Here is a 20,203-nt window from a genome sequence, read left to right on the forward strand (position 1 = left end):
TGTTCTGCAGACCCACAAGTTTGGGAAGCCCTGGGGTTTAGAAACCAAGTTAACTCTAATAATTTTTTTACTGCAGGTTAAAACATAAATAGAGAGATGTGAGCGTTTGCTATGGACAACTCTACTTTTATGCTGCTGCTAGACTTCTTAGCACACTACAAAAAAACACTGTGAAATTACTATCCATACGCAATGCATTAAGTAACTTGAAAATTTCCTCAAAATTGCTACAGTGAAATTGCTCCCTAGGGCTACTTGCACACTTGCGGCAGAGTGATCCGGCAAGCAGTTCCGTCGCCGAAACTGCCTGCCGGATCCGGCAATCTGCATGCATATGGACAGCATTTGTAGACGGATCCGGATCCGTCTTACAAATGCATTGCAAGAACGGATCCGTCTCTCTGTATGTCATCCAGAGAAACAGATCCGTTATATATATTTTTTCACATTTTTACTGGTCAGCGCATGCCGGAAAAGAAAAATGCTAGTGTGAAAGTACCCTAAGTTATAGTCACACAGTGAGTTTTCTGCAGCGGAATTTACTGCGATTCCGCTACAGATTTGTTACAGATTTTGCTGAGGATTTGCAGTGGATTTCACCTTATGCAAACGGTAAAATCCACAGCATAAGGCTAGGTCTACACGACGACATTTGTCGCGCGACATTTTGTTGCACCAATGTCGTGCGACAATTTTTATAATGGCAGTCTATGGTGTCGCACTGCAACATGCTGCGACTGCGACAGTCGCAGAAAATCTATTCGAGATGGATCTTTCTGCGACTGTCGCGTCACAGTCGCAGCATGTTGCAGTGCAACACCATAGACTGCCATTATAAAAATTGTCGCGCGACATTGGTGCTACAAAATGTTGCACGACAAATGTTGCAGTGTAGTTATGCCCTATCTGTCGCGCGACAACTGTCGTCGTGTAGACCTAGCCTAAATTTACATTCTTCAGATTTAAATTTGCATGTCAGTCTCATTCAAGTGAATCTCGGTCCCATTCAAGTGAATTGGAAAAGGCTGCAATAACCAGACATTTCCAAAACACAGTGTTAGAGATAGAGTAAGTGCCCACTCACATCTGTGTTTAACTGATCCGGCAGGCTGTTCCTGCTGGAGTTCACCAGATCTGGCATAGCCGGACACAGCCATGCATCAGACCCTGTTGACTATAATTGGATCCGGCAGTGATCCAGCCGCTTTCCGGCTCAAGTACCAGCTTCGGCCAGACAAAAGCTGTGCATGCAGGACTTTTTGTCCGGCCAAGCTACTCACTTGACTGCAGTGATTATGAAAAGATTTCCAAGCTACTCAATGCAGTTCCTGCGGACTGTGATTTCACAGTGATATGACAGCAATTTTTCTATAGCGTGATAAATAGTCTAGATGTAGACTTAGTCTTAGTGCCCTGTTACATGAGCCGGTGATGGTGAATGAACATTCGTAAGCCACCAATCGCCCAACAGCAAACATGTTTGTCAGGTAATTGCAGTAAAAATGTTTCCTTGCTAGCAGCACATCTTTCTGCATAAATAGAGGATGTGCAGATGATAAATGAAAACTGGTTGGGGAAAACAATCATATTACTGATCGTTCATCTACATACAAACGATAATTGCTGCATATAAATACAGATAACAAGCGCTGATATACATGCTGTTATCAGTGATAGGCGCTCATGGGCCAGAATATCTGCCCATCTAAAATGACTCTAGCAGTAAGCTCTAGGTTTAGGTAGAGGGGCAGCATAGGGGCCAGACTAATAAAACATCTAACTGTAGTACACTATCCCATACTGTGCTGTAAATTGTTATGGATTCCACAACACATTGAAATGTATTCGCTTTCTTCACACACACTTTTTTTGTGGCAATTGTTTTGGGCTTGTAAAGAATGCCATGAGATTTATGTGGGTTTTTTTTGGTCACACATTTTTTCCATGTGTTTTGTATTCAGGTGTTTTTTTTCCGTATACATAAGTCTATTGAAAACAGATTTAAAAAAAACATATTAAGATCATGCTGCTTTTTCAAGAAAAAATGCTATTCATCCAAAAAATAACAAAGTGAGAAAAAACATCATAAAATGCACCTGTTGGCTTTAAAAGTATAAGTTAGTTATAAGAAGTTATCCCATATCCACAGGAGCAGTGAAACCTCCACCAATCATGAACCCTGCTGCACCATTCAATCTCTATGGGACTACCACAGACGCATGGGCCACCCATTCTCATTATGGGTGGGGTTTCCAGCAGTCAGATCCAGCCAATTATCCCTTGTCCAGTGGATAGGAGATAACTTATCCTCACAGGAATAACCCTTTAAGCAAATATCTAGCCACAGTATTTTTTCCTAAAAAAAACAAGACAAAAAGCACAGGAAAAATGTCACAAAAAGAATTTCTGAAAAACGTTGTGTGACACAACTCTTATTCGGATTTGGTGAAAGCAGAATGCTGCTTCCTGCTACAATCCTAGAGAGTGATGTGTTCCGAACGGCTTCCTTGCGCTGGTGGTGATCGGCTGGAGCCTGCTGGAAGCTACAAGGCCTATCACAAGTATATTCTCATGGATGCTTGCAGGTGGTAGTGCTCCATAAGAATATACTGAAGAATATACTGAATCTAAAGATCAAATGTTTAAGGGGAGTGAAAAACAAAAATGTAAAAAACGAGACATCACTGCGTCATTAAAGGGCTTCTGTCACCCCCAAAACACATTTTTCATTTTTGGGCTTGTTAAAATCCTTATTTAACTACTATTCCCTATATAGGGATCTTACCTTTGGTCTGTGGCTTTGTTTCATTAAAAATCGATCTTTTAAAATATGCAAATCACTTCATTCGGCGCAGGCGCTCTGAGAGAAGGAGGCTCGTCTCCTCAGCACTCCCTCAGTGCGCCTGCGCCGATGACATCACTGAAAGACAGACGCGGGATTTGAAATGCTGACAGGGCCAGCCGGAGGAGGAGAGCGCTCGCTGGCCCTGTCAATCAACAGGAGGAGGGGGCGGTTTTTTTGCGGCGGCTACCAGCAAGTAGACGCCCTACTTGCTGGTAGTGAAGTGATTTGCATATTTTCAAAGATCGATTTTTAATGAAACGAAGCCACAGACCAAGGTAAGAGCCCTATATAGGGAATAGTCGTTCAATAAGGATTTTAACAAGCCCAAAAATGAAAAATGTGTTTTGGGGGGTGACAGAAGCCCTTTAAAGGGTTATAGACTCCTAGATGATCTTGTATACCCTTATGTAGGGGCACAAAGTGTAAAAAAAATAATAATAAAATAAACACAAAATAAAAAATAATAAAGCCCTGTGTATCACTGAAACATCACCCAAATTATTTATATCCTCAAACAGGAAAAAGTTCTGGCTTTTGTAGCTACATGTACTAAAGAAGACAAAAAGCTATCTGGTCAAAATGTGAACTGGTAACAACAAAAAGGAAACATGCCAAAATAACTTTTTAATGCTTATTGAACAAGCATACAAAACAAACATGCAATACAAATAATATGAAACCTACATATACAACACTGCTTCTTTTTTTTTTTTTAATTCAGGAGCAAAACGTAGGATTAATATTAAATATTAATAGAACTGAAGAACTGTATGAGAAAAGCAAAATATTCTATTCCTTTTCACTTTGTGCCACTTGCTCATTTAAAACCTAAGATACAAAAAAGACAAAGGGGATAAAGATTTAGTGAAAATGACTTGCTGTTAACCACTTACCGTCACGCTAACGCCGAAAGGCGTCATTTCTGCGGCGCTCCCAGGTCACACTAACGCCGATTGGCGTCATCTCGCGTGAGCCGAGATTTCCTGTGAACGCGCGCACACAGGCGCGCGCGCTCACAGGAACGGAAGGTAAGAGAGTTGATCTCCAGCCTGCCAGCGGCGATCGTTCGCTGGCAGGCTGGAGATGTGATTTTTTTTAACCCCTAACAGGTATATTAGACGCTGTTTTGATAACAGCGTCTAATATACCTGCTACCTGGTCCTCTGGTGGTCCCCTTTGTTTGGATCGACCACCAGAGGACACAGGTAGCTCAGTAAAGTAGCACCAAGCACCACTACACTACACTACACCCCCCCCCCGTCACTTATTAACCCCTTATTAGCCCCTGATCACCCCATATAGACTCCCTGATCACTCCCCTGTCATTGATTACCCCCCTGTCATTGATCACACCCCTGTAAAGCTCCATTCAGACGTCCGCATGATTTTTACGGATCCACTGATAGATGGATCGGATCCGCAAAACACATACAGGCGTCTCCCTGGAGCCTTCCAGGGGGGGTGATCACCCCATATAGACTCCCTGATCACCCCCCTGTCATTGATCACCCCCCCTGTCAGGCTGCATTCAGATGTCCGTATGATTTTTACGGATCCACGGATACATGGATCAGATCCGCAAAACACATACGGACATCTGAATGGAGCCTTACAGGAGCATGATCAATGACTGTGGTGATCACCCCATATAGACTCCCTGATCACCCCCCTGTCATTGATCACCCCCCCTGTCATTGATCACCCCCCTGTCATTGATCACACCCCTGTAAAGCTCCATTCAGACGTCCGCATGATTTTTACGGATCCACTGATAGATGGATCGGATCCGCAAAACGCATACGGACGTCTGAATGGAGCCTTACAGGGGCATGATCAATGACTGTGGTGATCACCCCATATAGACTCCCTGATCACCCCCCTGTCATTGATTACCCCCCTGTCATTGATCACCCCCCTGTAAAGCTCCATTCAGACGTCCGCATGATTTTTACGGATCCACTGATAGATGGATCGGATCCGCAAAACACATACAGGCGTCTCCCTGGAGCCTTCCAGGGGGGGTGATCACCCCATATAGACTCCCTGATCACCCCCCTGTCATTGATCACCCCCCCTGTCAGGCTGCATTCAGATGTCTGTATGATTTTTACGGATCCACGGATACATGGATCGGATCTGCAAAACACATACGGACATCTGAATGGAGCCTTATAGGGGGGTGATCAATGACAGGGGGGTGATCACCCCATATAGACTCCCTGATCACCCCCCTGTCATTGATCACCCCCCTGTAAGGCTCCATTCAGACATTTTTTTGGCCCAAGTTAGCGGAATTTTTTCTTTTTTTTTCTTACAAAGTCTCATATTCCACTAACTTGTGTCAAAAAATAAAATCTCACATGAACTCACCATACCCCTCACAGAATCCAAATGCGTAAAATTTTTTAGACATTTATATTCCAGACTTCTTCTCACGCTTTAGGGCCCCTAGAATGCCAGGGCAGTATAACTACCCCACAAGTGACCCCATTTTGGAAAGAAGACACCCCAAGGTATTCCGTGAGGGGCATGGCGAGTTCCTAGAATTTTTTATTTTTTGTCACAAGTTAGTGGAAAATGATGATTTTTTTTTTTTTTTCATACAAAGTCTCATATTCCACTAACTTGTGACAAAAAATAAAAACTTCCATGAACTCACTATGCCCATCAGCGAATACCTTGGGGTCTCTTCTTTCCAAAATGGGGTCACTTGTGGGGTAGTTATACTGCCCTGGCATTCTAGGGGCCCAAATGTGTGGTAAGGAGTTTGAAATCAAATTCTGTAAAAAATGACCAGTGAAATCCGAAAGGTGCTCTTTGGAATATGGGCCCCTTTGCCCACCTAGGCTGCAAAAAAGTGTCACACATCTGGTATCTCCGTACTCAGGAGAAGTTGGGGAATGTGTTTTGGGGTGTCATTTTACATATACCCATGCTGGGTGAGAGAAATATCTTGGCAAATGACAACTTTTCCCATTTTTTTTATACAAAGTTGGCATTTGACCAAGATATTTATCTCACCCAGCATGGGTATATGTAAAAAGACACCCCAAAACACATTCCTCAACTTCTCCTGAATACAGAGATACCAGATGTGTGACACTTTTTTGCAGCCTAGGTGGGCAAAGGGGCCCATATTCCAAAGAGCACCTTTCGGATTTCACTGGTCATTTTTTACAGAATTTGATTTCAAACTCCTTACCACACATTTGGGCCCCTAGAATGCCAGGGCAGTAGAACTACCCCACAAGTGACCCCATTTTGGAAAGAAGAGACCCCAAGGTATTTCGTGATGGGCATAGTGAGTTCATGGAAGTTTATATTTTTTGTCACAAGTTAGTGGAATATGAGACTTTGTAAGAAAAAAAAAATCAAAAAAGAAAATCATCATTTTCCGCTAACTTTTGACAAAAAATAAAAAGTTCTATGAACTCACTATGCCCATCAGCGAATACCTTAGGGTGTCTACTTTCCGAAATGGGGTCATTTGTGGGGTGTTTGTACTGTCTGGCCATTGTAGAACCTCAGGAAACATGACAGGTGCTCAGAAAGTCAGAGCTGCTTCAAAAAGCGGAAATTCACATTTTTGTACCATAGTTTGTAAACGCTATAACTTTTACCCAAACCATTTTTTTTTTTACCCAAACATTTTTTTTTTTTTATCAAAGACATGTAGAACAAAAAATTTAGAGCAAAATTTATATATGGATCTCGTTTTTTTTTGCAAAATTTTACAACTGAAAGTGAAAAATGTCATTTTTTTGCAAAAAAATCGTTAAATTTCGATTAATAACAAAAAAAGTAAAAATGTCAGCAGCAATGAAATGCCACCAAATGAAAGCTCTATTAGTGAGAAGAAAAGGAGGTAAAATTCATTTGGGTGGTAAGTTGCATGACCGAGCAATAAACCGCTAAAGTTGTGGAGTGCCGATTTGTAAAAAAGGGCCTGGTCTTTAGGGGGGTATAAACCTGTGGTCCTTAAGTGGTTAAATTTCCCTGTAGCACCACTGCATGGCAAATAAAAGGGCTTCTGTACATTTTTGATTACTAATCTATCCTTTGGATAGATCATCGGCATCTGATCAGTTGGGGTCCCACACCCGACCCCCCGCCAATTAGCCGTTTGAAAGGCAGCGGCGCTTGCAACTATTTGACATTGATGGCATATCTTAGCAAGAGACTTCTTTGTAGTAGTGTTCCACTCTGGCTGAACCCTCTCCATAAACCCATTAATACCTGTGGGCTCTTTGACAACACTTCTCCTTCTTGCACACAGTGCCATTAGCAGGACAGTAAACAGACCTTTAAATGTTATAAAGCCTCCTCCCCCAAGGAAATAGGACAAATATTAACAAAATCTATTCATCCTATTTATGCCCACCCCATGGCCTTGTCTCTGTGCCATTAGCCTGTCAGTTGATATACTTCATTGCAGTGCATGCAATGAAATTGTTGGGACTGAGCTGTCTTAGGGCTCATGCACGCGGATCCGCAAAACATGGATACCAGCCATGTACGTTCCGCAATTTGCAGAACGGAATGGGCAGCCCACGATAGAAATGCCTATTTTTGTCCGCAAAACAGACAAGAATAGCACATCTTCTATTTTTTGGGAGCAATGGATACGGACAGCACACGGAGTGCGGCTCAGATGCGGACCCAAACAACGGTCATGTGCATGAGCCCTTACTGACAGCCCAACTATTGTATGTTCTGTGTCTGTGAACAGAAATAATCAGTTCTGTTAGTACAAATCGATGGTTTCATAAGGATTTCTGATCACCTTATTAATGATGGAACACAAAGAGAAAGTAATAATTGGTGAAAGATCATAATGGCTTAGCATCAACATACCTGTAGCAACTCCTCTACATCTCTTTGTATCTCCAGGGCTTTCTGGTGAACAGTGTGATAGACGCTGTTGTACATCACAGCATTTTGGAACATTAACAGAATGTCTCTCTGGAACTCTGCACTTGTCCTTATATTTCCCTTTATTAGGCCCCGTTTTATTGTAGAAAGATCCGTAGGTCTAGAAAAACAAGCACTCATTTCAATACTTGCCTCTATGCACATATTTCATTCTAATCCTTTGTACGGTAACTGATCAAAGATGTGAACGGATGTTGGGAGGGGGAACGCATTCTTCTTTTAATTTTTCATTTCATCGGTATAAATATTCTGGTAAAGGAATTTAAACTTGTAGATGTCCAAATATTGTAAAAAAACTGAAATTCTATGTCAGTACTGGTGACTGAAGCTGGTAGTCCATCTTCACAGAAAACCATGTATGTAAAGAAAAGTGTCTCACATTACAGATTGGTAAAATGTAATAATCCGCAGCACTCGCCAGTGTGAGAAATCAGGGTGGTGATTTATTCACAAATCAGCATGGTACAAGAACAGTTGCTTGTACCATGCTGATTTGTGAATAAATCACCACCCTGATTTTCCACACTGGCGAGTGCTGCGGATTATTACATTTTACCTAGACGTTGGGACCACTGGCCAGGATCCCCATCTGCGTGCACCACCACCTTTAAAGGTATCTTTAATGACCTTCCCAATGGGATGAGTAGTGCTGCCAAAACTTTTTTGTATCCCATTACAGATTGTTACTGAAACACAGATAAGACATTTCTAATGGGGGAAAAACTGGATAATGGAAACCAGAAAAGAAACTCCATAACCATACATTATTTAGAGCACACACTTATATTATACACCTATACACTATATTGAAAAAAAAACACCTGTACTAACCGTTTAACAATCTCCTTATATCCTGGGGCCTCTTTGTCTGTCAGCGGCTTACGAAACGGTCCTGCATATCTGCAATAAAATGCGAATGAGACAGACATAATAGCTTATTGCTTGCATGGATATTAAAGGGGTTATCCTAGAAAAGATAATCATGACTAATCCTCAGGATAGGTTATCATTATCACACCAGAAGTGGTCTGAGTCCCGGCACCCCCACCGATCAGCTATTTCAGGAAGCCGCAGTACTCACCGGAGCTTCGGCAGCCTATCAAGCACAGCGCTGTACATCGTATTGTGGCTGTGCTTGGTATTGCAGCTCAGCCCCTTTGACTAGAATGGGGCAGAGTTGCAACTAGGCCATGTGAATGATATACGATGACGTCACTTGCCGAGAAGGCGGTTGTGATGCTCATGGGGCGCCCAGCCTCTTCTAACAGCTGATCAGCAGGGGTCCTGGGTGTCGGACCCCTGCAGATCTGATATTGATGAGCTATCCTGAAGATAGGTCATCAGTATCTTTTTCCAGATAACCCCTTTAGCTGTACTATTTGAATACTGTTACATAACATAGTTCAAGACATTTGTTTTATTATCTACAATTTATGTAAAATAAAATTTTTCCTATACTAGTAAAAAAATATCACTTCAATTTTTTGCAGACTATATTTTATTTCCATAAGGTCTTTGCTAGACTATGTAATTTAGTCGCAAATTACAATTTTGTCCAATTTCTGCTAATAATCACTGCTGGCTGCAAAGTTCCATAAATAGATAGTTGTGTGTATTAATTATTAGGTTATAATTTTATACACAGTGTGTATAAATGTAGATGTAGAGAATGTAGATTTAGGTAACCTAGAAGCGGTGACGGTACGACAGTATACATTTTTAACACATATGTGGATGATTACTATATATCGCATGGCCTCTGTTCCAGTGTTTGCTTTTTTAATGGTAAATTTATTTTATTTTTTAAAGGTTACAAATAATAATTAAATTTATCATATATAATAAAGAATATATGTTTCTAATTTACTACAATAAAGATTTTTCTATAACAGAATTCTTTGTGTTGTGGTTATATATGTATAAGAATAAAGTATAATTGAGGTAGGAAAAAGGATAGTGCAAATAATCAGTCTATTTTGATAATTCTAAGGTCGGGTTCACATCAGCATTAATTTGGATTAATGGATCTAAGTAAAACTTCTTCAAAAACAACTTGATAAAGGGGTCAGCAGTACCCCAAAACCCGTCATTGAATAAATTGAAATTTGTTTAACAACTGGTTGTGAAAGTGCGCCCCCTGTTGTCCACACGCTTGACTTCTATGGTCCGGCGTTTTCCTATTTCCATTTCTACTGTTTACTCAATTGGAGGTGTGGCTCCCGCCCAAGATGATTGGACAAGTTCAGGCTGCATCAACCATTAACCATCTCCATTAGGCCCACATTGTGGTTGCGCCCAATTTGGTGCAACCAAAATTGGTGAGCAAACCATTTCCCACTATTGTTGATATAGTGTTTATTTGACATACTCACCCTATGAGTGCCTTTCTCTCCTCATTGCCACTATTTGCAATCTGTCAAGGCAACTGCAACCATCTGGATATGTGCTTTCAGGAAATATATAGGTTTTGGGGGTGCACTTACTTTTCAAGGACTGTAATCCCTGTATTGTATAGGCTGCTATTTTTTCATGAAAATATGTGCATGTAAACTTAGGCCTACGGTAAGTGATATGTATGAACTCTACACATGTTGAATGTTTATTTTTAAGAGTTGTGGAACTTTCAGCTCGGGTCACACTTTTACCCACTTTTATCTCCTTTTATGCAATTTTTATGAAAAATTACATTTGATGCAAAGTTGCATGAAAGCGTCTGTGTGTATAAAGTGCTGAGTGCCATTCTGACAATGTGCCGGTGTCTACTTTTGATATATAGGTAATTAGGTTTAGTATGATTTTTTTATTTTGTAATTTAGGTTTTATTAGTATATTTTTACTGTGGATATTGTCGTGCACAATGTCCAAACACTTCTGTCAGCGAATAGGTTAAAACACACCTATGATCTCCTATCATCTTCCAAATGGATCCCAACTTCTTTCTGATGTTTTTCTGGTTGGGTTCTCTAGTATTTAAAAGCAATCTGAAAAATAGATAGATATGACTGCACATGTATACGCAAGCTGTAAATGTATGCACTGTTCAGTATCATGAAATTTCTTACATGGCCTGAGAGCTATGGACATCCACAAGTGCCATTGCCATCTAAGGAATTAGATAAAAAAGGGTTGTGCCTAGTTTTGAAGTTATCCCATATCCACAAGATAGGGGATAACTAACTGATCAGTAGGGGTCCAACTGCTGGGACACCCACGATCCTGAGAATGGGGGTTGCCCTTGCTCCCCCCCCCCCCCCCCCCCCCGATCTGATGAAGCAGCAGGTTATGTGCGTGCCCTGCTGCTCTATTCATTCCCTATGAGATTGGCTGAGATACGCAAGTACAGTCGTGGCCAAAAGTTTTGAGAATTACATAAATATTGGAAATTGGAAAAGTTGCTGCTTAAGTTTTTATAATAGCAATTTGCATATACTCCAGAATGTTATGAAGAGTGATCAGATGAATTGCATAGTCCTTCTTTGCAATGAAAATTAACTTAATCCCCAAAAAAACTTTACACTGCATTTCATTGCTGTCATTAAAGGACCTGCTGAGATCATTTCAGTAATGGTCTTGTTAACTCAGGTGAGAATGTTGACGAGCACAAGGCTGGAGATCATTATGTCAGGCTGATTGGGTTAAAATGGCAGACTTGACATGTTAAAAGGAGGGTGATGCTTGAAATCATTGTTCTTCCATTGTTAATCATGGTGACCTGCAAAGAAACGCATGCAGCCATCATTACGTTGCATAAAAATGGCTTCACAGGCAAGGATATTGTGGCTACTAAGATTGCACCTCAATCAACAATTTATAGGATCATCAAGAACTTCAAGGAAAGAGGTTAAATTCTTGTTAAGAAGGCTTCAGGGCGTCCAAGAAAGTCCATCAAGCGCCAGGATCGTCTCCTAAAGAGGATTCAGCTGCGGGATCAGAGTGCCACCAGTTCAGAGCTTGCTCAGGAATGGCAGCAGGCAGGTGTGAGCGCATCTGCACGCACAGTGAGGTGAAGACTTTTGGAAGATGGCCTGGTGTCAAGAAGGGCAGCAAAGAAGCCACTTCTCTCCCAAAAAAACATCAGGGACAGATTGATCTTCTGCAGAAAGTATGGTGAATGGACTGCTGAGGACTGGGGCAAAGTCATATTCTCCGATGAAGCCTCTTTCCGATTGTTTGGGGCATCTGAAAAAAGGCTTGTCCAGAGAAGAAAAGGTGAGCGCTACCATCAGTCCTGTGTCATGCCAACAGTAAAGCATCCTGAGACCATTCATGTGTGGGGTTGCTTCTCATTCAAGGGAGTGGGCTCACTCACAATTTTGCCCAAAAACACAGCCATGAATAAAAAATGGTACCAAAACACCCTCCAACAGCAACTTCTTCAAACAATCCAACAACAGTTTGGTGAAGAACAATGCATTTTCCAGCATGATGGAGCACCGTGCCATAAGGCAAAAGTGATAACTAAGTGGCTCGGGGACCAAAACGTTGAAATTTTGGGTCCATGGCCTGGAAACTCCCCAGATCTTAATCCCATTGAGAACTTGTGGTCAATCCTCAAGAGGCGGGTGGACAAACAAAAACACACTAATTCTGACAAACTCCAAGAAGTGATGAAAGAATGGGTTGCTATCAGTCAGGAATTGGCCCAGAAGTTGATTGAGAGCATGCCCAGTCGAATTGCAGAGGTCCTGAAAAAGAAGGGCCAACACTGCAAATACTGACTCTTTGCATAAATGTCATGTAATTGTCTATAAAATCCTTTGAAACGTATGCAGTGCGTGTAATTATATTTCACTACATCACAGAAACAACTGAAACAAAGATCTACAAGCAGTTTAGCAGCAAACTTTGTTAAAACTAATATTTTTGTCATTCTCAAAACTTTTGGCCACGACTGTACATTGCTTGACTATTTCTGCTGGTCCCATAGACCAAGGGTACTGGACCCCTTTGTTCTTGGAGTCAGTGGGCCTCCCAGCGGTCGGACGCCCGCCAATCCGGTGTCCCCTATCACAGTGATGGCGAACCTTTTAGAGACCTTGTACCCAAACTGCAAACCAAAACCCGCAAAGTGCCAACACTGCAATTTAACCTGAATACTGAAAAATACCAGCCAAGTTAAAGGGGTTGTTCAGGTTCAGAGCTGAACCCGGACATTCCCATATTTTCACCCAGGCAGCACCCCTGATGTTAGCATCGGAGCATGTATGCTCCGATACGCTCCCTTGCCCTGCGTTTGATCGCGCAGGACAAGGCCTTTTTTATTTACAATAATACACTGCTGGGCGGAAGCTTCCACCCAGCAGTGTGTTCGGTGACGTCACTGGCTCTGATCGGCTGGCTTTAGCGCTGCCCTAGTCTTTTTACAGGCTAGGGCAGCACTAAAGCCCGCAAATCAGTGCCGGTGACGTCACCGGGCTCACTGCTGGGCGGAAGCCTCCACCTGGCAGCCCTAAGGAGAGCCCGATACGTCACCAGATCTCCTGAAAATGCCTTTGCCCTGTGCGATTCAGTGCAGAGCAAAGGAGAGCATCGGAGCATGAGGGATGCCTGGGTGAAAATACGGGTATGTCCGGGTTCAGAGCTGAACCCGGACAACCCCTTTAAGCTGTGGGGGCATGACTTAACACAGGCCCCAGTAAAAATGCCCCTGTTGGTGCCCCCTAGTATCAAAAATGTCCTATTAGTGGCCCCCAGTATTAATAAGGCCCCTCATTAGTGGCCCCCAGTATTAATAATGCCCCAGTAGTGGCCCCTAGTATTAATAATAGGCCCATTAATGGCCCCCAGTAAAATAAATGCCCCCCCTAGTATTACTTTTCTTCCATTAGCTCCTAGTATTAATAATGCCCCCATTAGAGACCACAGTATAATCAATGTCCCCTTCCCCACTCTTCTTATGCTAAATAAATAAATAAATAAATAAACCTCATCCATTTGATTGTGCCGTGGTGAACACTCGCTGCGTACTGAATGTGAAGGATAAGACCTACACTCCAGCGTGATGACATTTCGCAGGTCCTGCTGCTTCCAGTCAATGCGAAACGCCATCATGCTGGAGCGCAGGTCCTGTCCTGCACATCCAGTGAGCAGTAAGTGTTCCCCACGGCAATATCAAATGGATGAGATGAGTTTTATTTATTTAACACAAGCAGAAGAGGGGTCAAAGGCTGTACTAATGAGCGCTCCACAATGGAAGCGCTCATAAGTAATAGTGCACAGGTGGCAACCCTAAGCACGGCCCACACAGAGGGCTCTGAGTGCCCCCTCTGGCACGCCTGCCATAGGTTCGCCACCACTGCCCTATCTTGTGGATAGGGGATAACGTTAAACTTGGCACAACCTCTTCATTTTATTTACTTTGTTGTGATTTACCTATAGCTTGTAAGATATCTACAAGCAGTCATGTCAGCACAGTTTAGAGAACAGTAACATACTTGTATTTCCCAAACAGGATACCAAAATCATTTTAATAGAAGGTAATAAAATGTTGTGCAGAACTTCGTTCAAGGAAACCAAGACACTCACAATTCAAGCATTGAAGTAGTCTTTGGCATGATACATTCGGTGTGCTCACAAACAGAAATCTCAGTTTCATTTTGGTTCATAGGAGGAGGAGGATCCACTTCTGATACAGGTTCATTGAAATTTGTTTCCGCCACATCCATGTCCTAAAAATAAAATGTAAATTAAATAATGGAAAACAGAATGTAGAACAGGCAAAGGAGGAGTTAAAGGGCATCTGTCAGCAGATTTGTACCTATGAAACTGACTGACCTGTTAGGGTACTTTCACACTTGCAGCAGAGGATTCCGGCAGGCAGTTCCATCGCCGAAACTGCCTGCCGGATCCGTCAAAATATATGCAAATTGATGGCATTTGTCCTGATCCGTATGACAAATGCACTGAAATGCCGGATCCGTCTCTCCAGTGTAATCCGGAAAAAACGGATCCGGAATTTATTATTTTTTCACATTTTTTGCGGTCTGAGCATATGCACTCGGGGACGGATCCGGCATTAACCCCTTAACCTCTTAAGGACACATGACGTACCGGTACGTCATGATGTCCTGGTACTTAAGGACACATGACGTACCGGTACGTCATGAATGGTTCCGATCACTGCCGCTCGGCCGGCGGTGATCGGAACCCGGTGCCTGCTCAAATCATCGAGCAGGCACCTGGGGCAAATGCGTCGGGGGGTCCTGTGACCCCCCCATGTCGGCGATCGCAGAAAACCGCAGGTCAATTCAGACCTGCGGTTTTCTGCGTTTCCGGGATATTCGGGTCTCTGAAGACCCGATAACCCGGAACAGGATGGTGATGGTGGTGTGATTTCACTCCACCAATCACCATCCAGCGATCCTGAGTGGTGATGGTGACATCACCACTCAGGATCGCTTTCTGATTGGTCTGTGGGCGGTCCGGCGGCAAATTCAAAAGAGGCAGGCGCTCCTCTCCTCCTCCTTTTGTGTTCCGGAGCCGGAGGAGAGAGGAGCTGCCTGCACGTGTCTCTGCCAGCACCCCAGGACCCGATCTGTGCCCCCAGGACCCGATCTGTGCCCCAGCACCCCCCATCAGGTACATAGGGACAGCACAGGGAAAGTTTGGTTTAGGCAGGGAAAAAAAAGAGAAAGTTAGTTTGTGAACTTTTATTGCATCACCCTAGTTAGGGTGTCTGGGGTCCACAGCACAGCTGTGTGACCCTAGACCCCCCAGGGGTGCTGCCACTTCCCCCCCCCCACCTTTTTTGGGGTGCATTTTTTTCTTTTTTTTTTTCTTTTTTGGTGTACGCTGACTGTGGCCGGCACTTAGTGTCCGGCCGCTGTTAGCGCATCGCACACCTCACCGCTGATCAACTTCGGACGGTTGATCAGCGGTTTTGATTTTTTTTTTCCCACATTTTTTGGCCTTTTTTTAGTTAGTTGTTTTTTTTTTTTTTCTGTTAGTTTTAGGGTTAAGTCCGCGAACACCCGTGCCCCCACACACACGCACACAAAATAAAGAGTTACACACACGCACATATACACGCAGACACACACTCCCCTATGGCCCGCCGGACGTTCTCGGCCGAGGAGGCATACGCCCAGCTTGCCTCTGACTCCGAGAGTCCCAGTGAGGATGAGGATGACCCCACATTCCTGTTGTCATCCGCGTCCTCCTCATCATCTAGCGATGATGATGAGCCCCCAAGGCGGCGGAGACGCCGCCAGGCGGAGCAAGGGGACCGCCATGTTAGGGACCCTGTGGCCCAGCCTGGTACGAGCAGCTCTGGGGCTCGTACTGGTTTCCCGGCCCACCAGTTAAATCCACCGGAGCCCCCTGCCGGTGAATTTGTCTGGTGTAGCCCAGAGCGATACGAGCCTGTGATTCCTGATTTTGTAGGCCAATCAGGAATCCAGATTTCCACAGTGGGCTACACTGAATATGACTTTTTTTGTCATTTTTTCAGTGACCCACTGGTAAATCTGATGGTGGAGCAGACGAATCTGTACGCCCAACAGTTCGTCGCTCAACACCCGGGCTCCTTTTTGGCCAGGCCCGGTGGCTGGACGCCGGTCAGTGCAGCCGAAATGAGGACATTTTGGGGCCTCGTGCTGCATATGGGCCTGGTCAAGAAACCCAGTGTCAGGCTGTACTGGAGTGGGGACGTCCTATACCAGACCCCACTTTACAGTACAGCCATGACACGCTCCCGGTTTGAGGCCATCCGGAAATGTCTGCATTATTCCGATAATGCAGCATGTCCACCCCGAGGTGATCCTGCCCATGACCGTCTGTATAAGATACGGCCGGTCATCGATCACTTTGGGGCCAAATTAATGGAGGCCTATGTACCTGGAAGGGAGGTCGCAGTTGATGAGTCTCTCATTGCGTTCAAGGGGAGACTCATTTTCCGCCAGTATGTGCCCTCCAAGCGGGCGAGGTATGGCGTAAAGCTATACAAAATTTGTGAGAGTACCTCAGGGTACACTTACAAATTTCGTATATACGAGGGGCGAGATTCCCGGATTCAACCACCAGAATGTCCCCCCACTCTGGGTGTTACCGGGAAACTTGTGTGGGACCTTATGTACCCACTGCTGGATAAGGGTTACCACCTGTACGTGGATAACTTTTATACCAGTATCCCCTTGTTCCAGTCCCTTGCCGCCAGATCCACGTTCGCTTGTGGGACCGTGCGGAAAAATCAACGCGGCCTCCCTGCCCTCCCCCTCCAGGTACCTATCCCCAGGGGTGAGACCCGTGCCCTTACCACTGGAAACCTGTTGCTGGTCAGGTATAAGGACAAGAGGGATGTCCTTATGCTGTCCACAATTCATGGTAACGGCATCACCCCTGTCCCTGTGCGAGGTACCGCGGCAACGGTCCTCAAGCCCGATTGTATCGTCGCCTACAATCGGTATATGGGAGGAGTTGATCTCTCGGATCAAGTCCTCAAGCCTTAACGCCATGCGCAAAACCCGGACATGGTACAAAAAAGTTGCGGTCTACTTGGTGCAGGTTGCCATGTACAACTCTTTTGTACTATCCCGAAGCGCTGGCAGCACAGGGACATTCCTGCAGTTCTATGAGGCAGTCCTCATGGCCCTGATCTTTTCGGACCGGGAAAGAGCAGGCCGGAGTACCTCGGGAACTGTAGGTGCCCGGATCGTCCCTGGCCAACACTTTCCAGGTGTGGTCCCCCATACTGGAAAGAAGGGACGAACCCAAAAAAGGTGCAGAGTGTGTCACAGGAGGGGGATACGGAAGGACACCACTACTCAATGTGACACGTGCCCCGATCATCCGGGCCTCTGCATTATTGGTTGCTTCAGGGAGTATCACACTTCCATGGAGTACTAAATTTATATCCCAATTTAGCACTGACATCGGAAAAAAAAACTGGTTCTCAGACTTGAGACACCCAAAAAAATGAAAATAATTTATTAAAAGTAGACATGTTAGGTATTGCCGCGTCGGTAATAATCTCCTCTATAAAAATACCCCATGACCTAACCCCCCAGATTAACACGGTTAAAAAAAATAAAAAAAACGGTGCCAAAAACGCAATTTTTGGCACTTTTCCATTTCAATCCGTTTTTTCCGGTAACAAAACGAGGGTTAACAACCAAACAAAAGTTAAAATTTATTACCCTGATACTGCAGTTTACAGAAATGCCACATTTGTGGTCGTAAACTGCTGTATCAGTAAAAGGGAGGCCGCAAAAGGAAAGGACCGACATGGTTTCTGGAAGGCCGATTTTGATGGCCTTTTTTATTGACACCATGTCCCTTTTGAAGACCCCCTGATGCCCCCCTAGAGTAAAAACTCCCTAAAAGTGACCCCATCTAAGAAACTACACCCCTCAAGGTATTCAAAACTGATTATACAAACTTTATTAACCCTTTAGGTGTTTCTCAACAGTTAATGGCAAATGGAGATGAAATTTCAGAATTTCAATTTTTAGTAACCTTGCCTCACAAAAATGTAATATAGAGCAACCAAAAATCATATGTACCCTAAAAATAGTCCCCCAAAAAATGCCACCTTATCCCCTAGTTTCCAAAATGGGGTCACTTTTAGGGAGTTTCTACTCCAGGGGGGCATCAGGGGGGTTGAAACAGGACACGGTGTAAATAAACCGGTCCATAAAAATCAGCCCTCCAAAAACCAAACGGCGCACCTTTCACTCTACGCCCCGCTGTGTGGCCGTACAGTAGTTTACGGCCACATATTGGGTGTTTCTGTAAACGGCAGAGTCAGGGCAATAAAGATACAGTCTTGTTTGGCTGTTAACCCTTGCTTTGTTAGTGGAAAAAATGGGTTAAAATGGAAAATTTGGCAAAAAAATGAAATTTTCAAATTTCATCCCCATTTGCCAATAACTCTTGTGCAACACCTAAAGGGTTAACGACGTATGTAAAATCAGTTTTGAATACCTTGAGGGGTGTACTTTCTTAGATGGGGTCACTTTTAGGGAGTTTCTACTCCAGGGGGGCATCAGGGGGGTTGAAACAGGACACGGTGTAAATAAACCGGTCCATAAAAATCAGCCCTCCAAAAACCAAACGGTGCACCTTTCACTCTACGCCCCGCTGTGTGGCCGTACAGTAGTTTACGGCCACATATTGGGTGTTTCTGTAAACGGCAGAGTCAGGGCAATAAAGATACAGTCTTGTTTGGCTGTTAACCCTTGCTTTGTTAGTGGAAAAAATGGGTTAAAATGGAAAATTAGACAAAAAAATGAAATTCTCAAATTTCATCCCCATTTGCCAATAACTCTTGTGCAACACCTAAAGGGTTAACGACGTATGTAAAATCAGTTTTGAATACCTTGAGGGGTGTACTTTCTTAGATGGGGTCACTTTTAGGGAGTTTCTACTCCAGGGGGGCATCAGGGGGGTTGAAACAGGACACGGTGTAAATAAACCGGTCCATAAAAATCAGCCCTCCAAAAACCAAACGGCGCACCTTTCACTCTACGCCCCGCTGTGTGGCCGTACAGTAGTTTACGGCCACATATTGGGTGTTTCTGTAAACGGCAGAGTCAGGGCAATAAAGATACAGTCTTGTTTGGCTGTTAACCCTTACTTTGTTAGTGGAAAAAATGGGTTAAAATGGAAAATTAGACAAAAAAATGAAATTCTCAAATTTCATCCCCATTTGCCAATAACTCTTGTGCAACACCTAAAGGGTTAACGACGTATGTAAAATCAGTTTTGAATACCTTGAGGGGTGTAGTTTCTTAGATGGGGTCACTTTTAGGGAGTTTCTACTCTAGGGGTGCATCAGGGGGCTTCAAATGGGACATGGTGTAAATAAACCAGTCCATAAAAATCAGCCCTCCAAAAACCAAACGGCGCACATTTCACTCTACGCCCCGCTGTGTGGCCGTACAGTAGTTTACGGCCACATATTGGGTGTTTCTGTAAACGGCAGAGTCAGGGCAATAAAGATACAGTCTTGTTTGGCTGTTAACCCTTGCTTTGTTAGTGGAAAAAATGGGTTAAAATGGAAATTTAGACAAAAAAATGAAATTCTCAAATTTCATCCCCATTTGCCAATAACTCTTGTGCAACACCTAAAGGGTTAACGACGTATGTAAAATCAGTTTTGAATACCTTGAGGGGTGTAGTTTCTTAGATGGGGTCACTTTTAGGGAGTTTCTACTCTAGGGGTGCATCAGGGGGCTTCAAATGGGACATGGTGTAAATAAACCAGTCCATAAAAATCAGCCCTCCAAAAACCAAACGGCGCACCTTTCACTCTACGCCCCGCTGTGTGGCCGTACAGTAGTTTACGGCCACATATTGGGTGTTTCTGTAAACGGCAGAGTCAGGGCAATAAAGATACAGTCTTGTTTGGCTGTTAACCCTTGCTTTGTTAGTGGAAAAAATGGGTTAAAATGGAAAATTAGACAAAAAAATGAAATTCACAAATTTCAT

General features: G+C 43.7%; 1 protein-coding gene across 1 annotated transcript in view; it reads right to left on the reverse strand.

The window, feature by feature from the left end:
• Positions 1 to 3,562: 3,562 nt before the first annotated feature.
• LOC120978662 (bromodomain-containing protein 8-like) overlaps positions 3,563 to 20,203 on the reverse strand; it is a 42,277-nt gene continuing 25,636 nt past the window's right edge. Inside the window, exons 4-8 of the mRNA XM_040406924.1 lie at positions 14,303 to 14,445; positions 10,675 to 10,758; positions 8,609 to 8,677; positions 7,700 to 7,877; positions 3,563 to 3,673 (exon numbers count right to left, since the gene is read on the reverse strand). Coding sequence (XP_040262858.1) covers positions 3,635 to 3,673; positions 7,700 to 7,877; positions 8,609 to 8,677; positions 10,675 to 10,758; positions 14,303 to 14,445 — 513 coding nt within the window. The 3' untranslated portion in view covers positions 3,563 to 3,634. The remainder of the gene's footprint in view (positions 3,674 to 7,699; positions 7,878 to 8,608; positions 8,678 to 10,674; positions 10,759 to 14,302; positions 14,446 to 20,203) is intronic.

This window comes from Bufo bufo, chromosome 1 (assembly GCF_905171765.1).
Source record: "Bufo bufo chromosome 1, aBufBuf1.1, whole genome shotgun sequence".
Taxonomy (NCBI): Eukaryota; Metazoa; Chordata; class Amphibia; order Anura; family Bufonidae; genus Bufo; species Bufo bufo.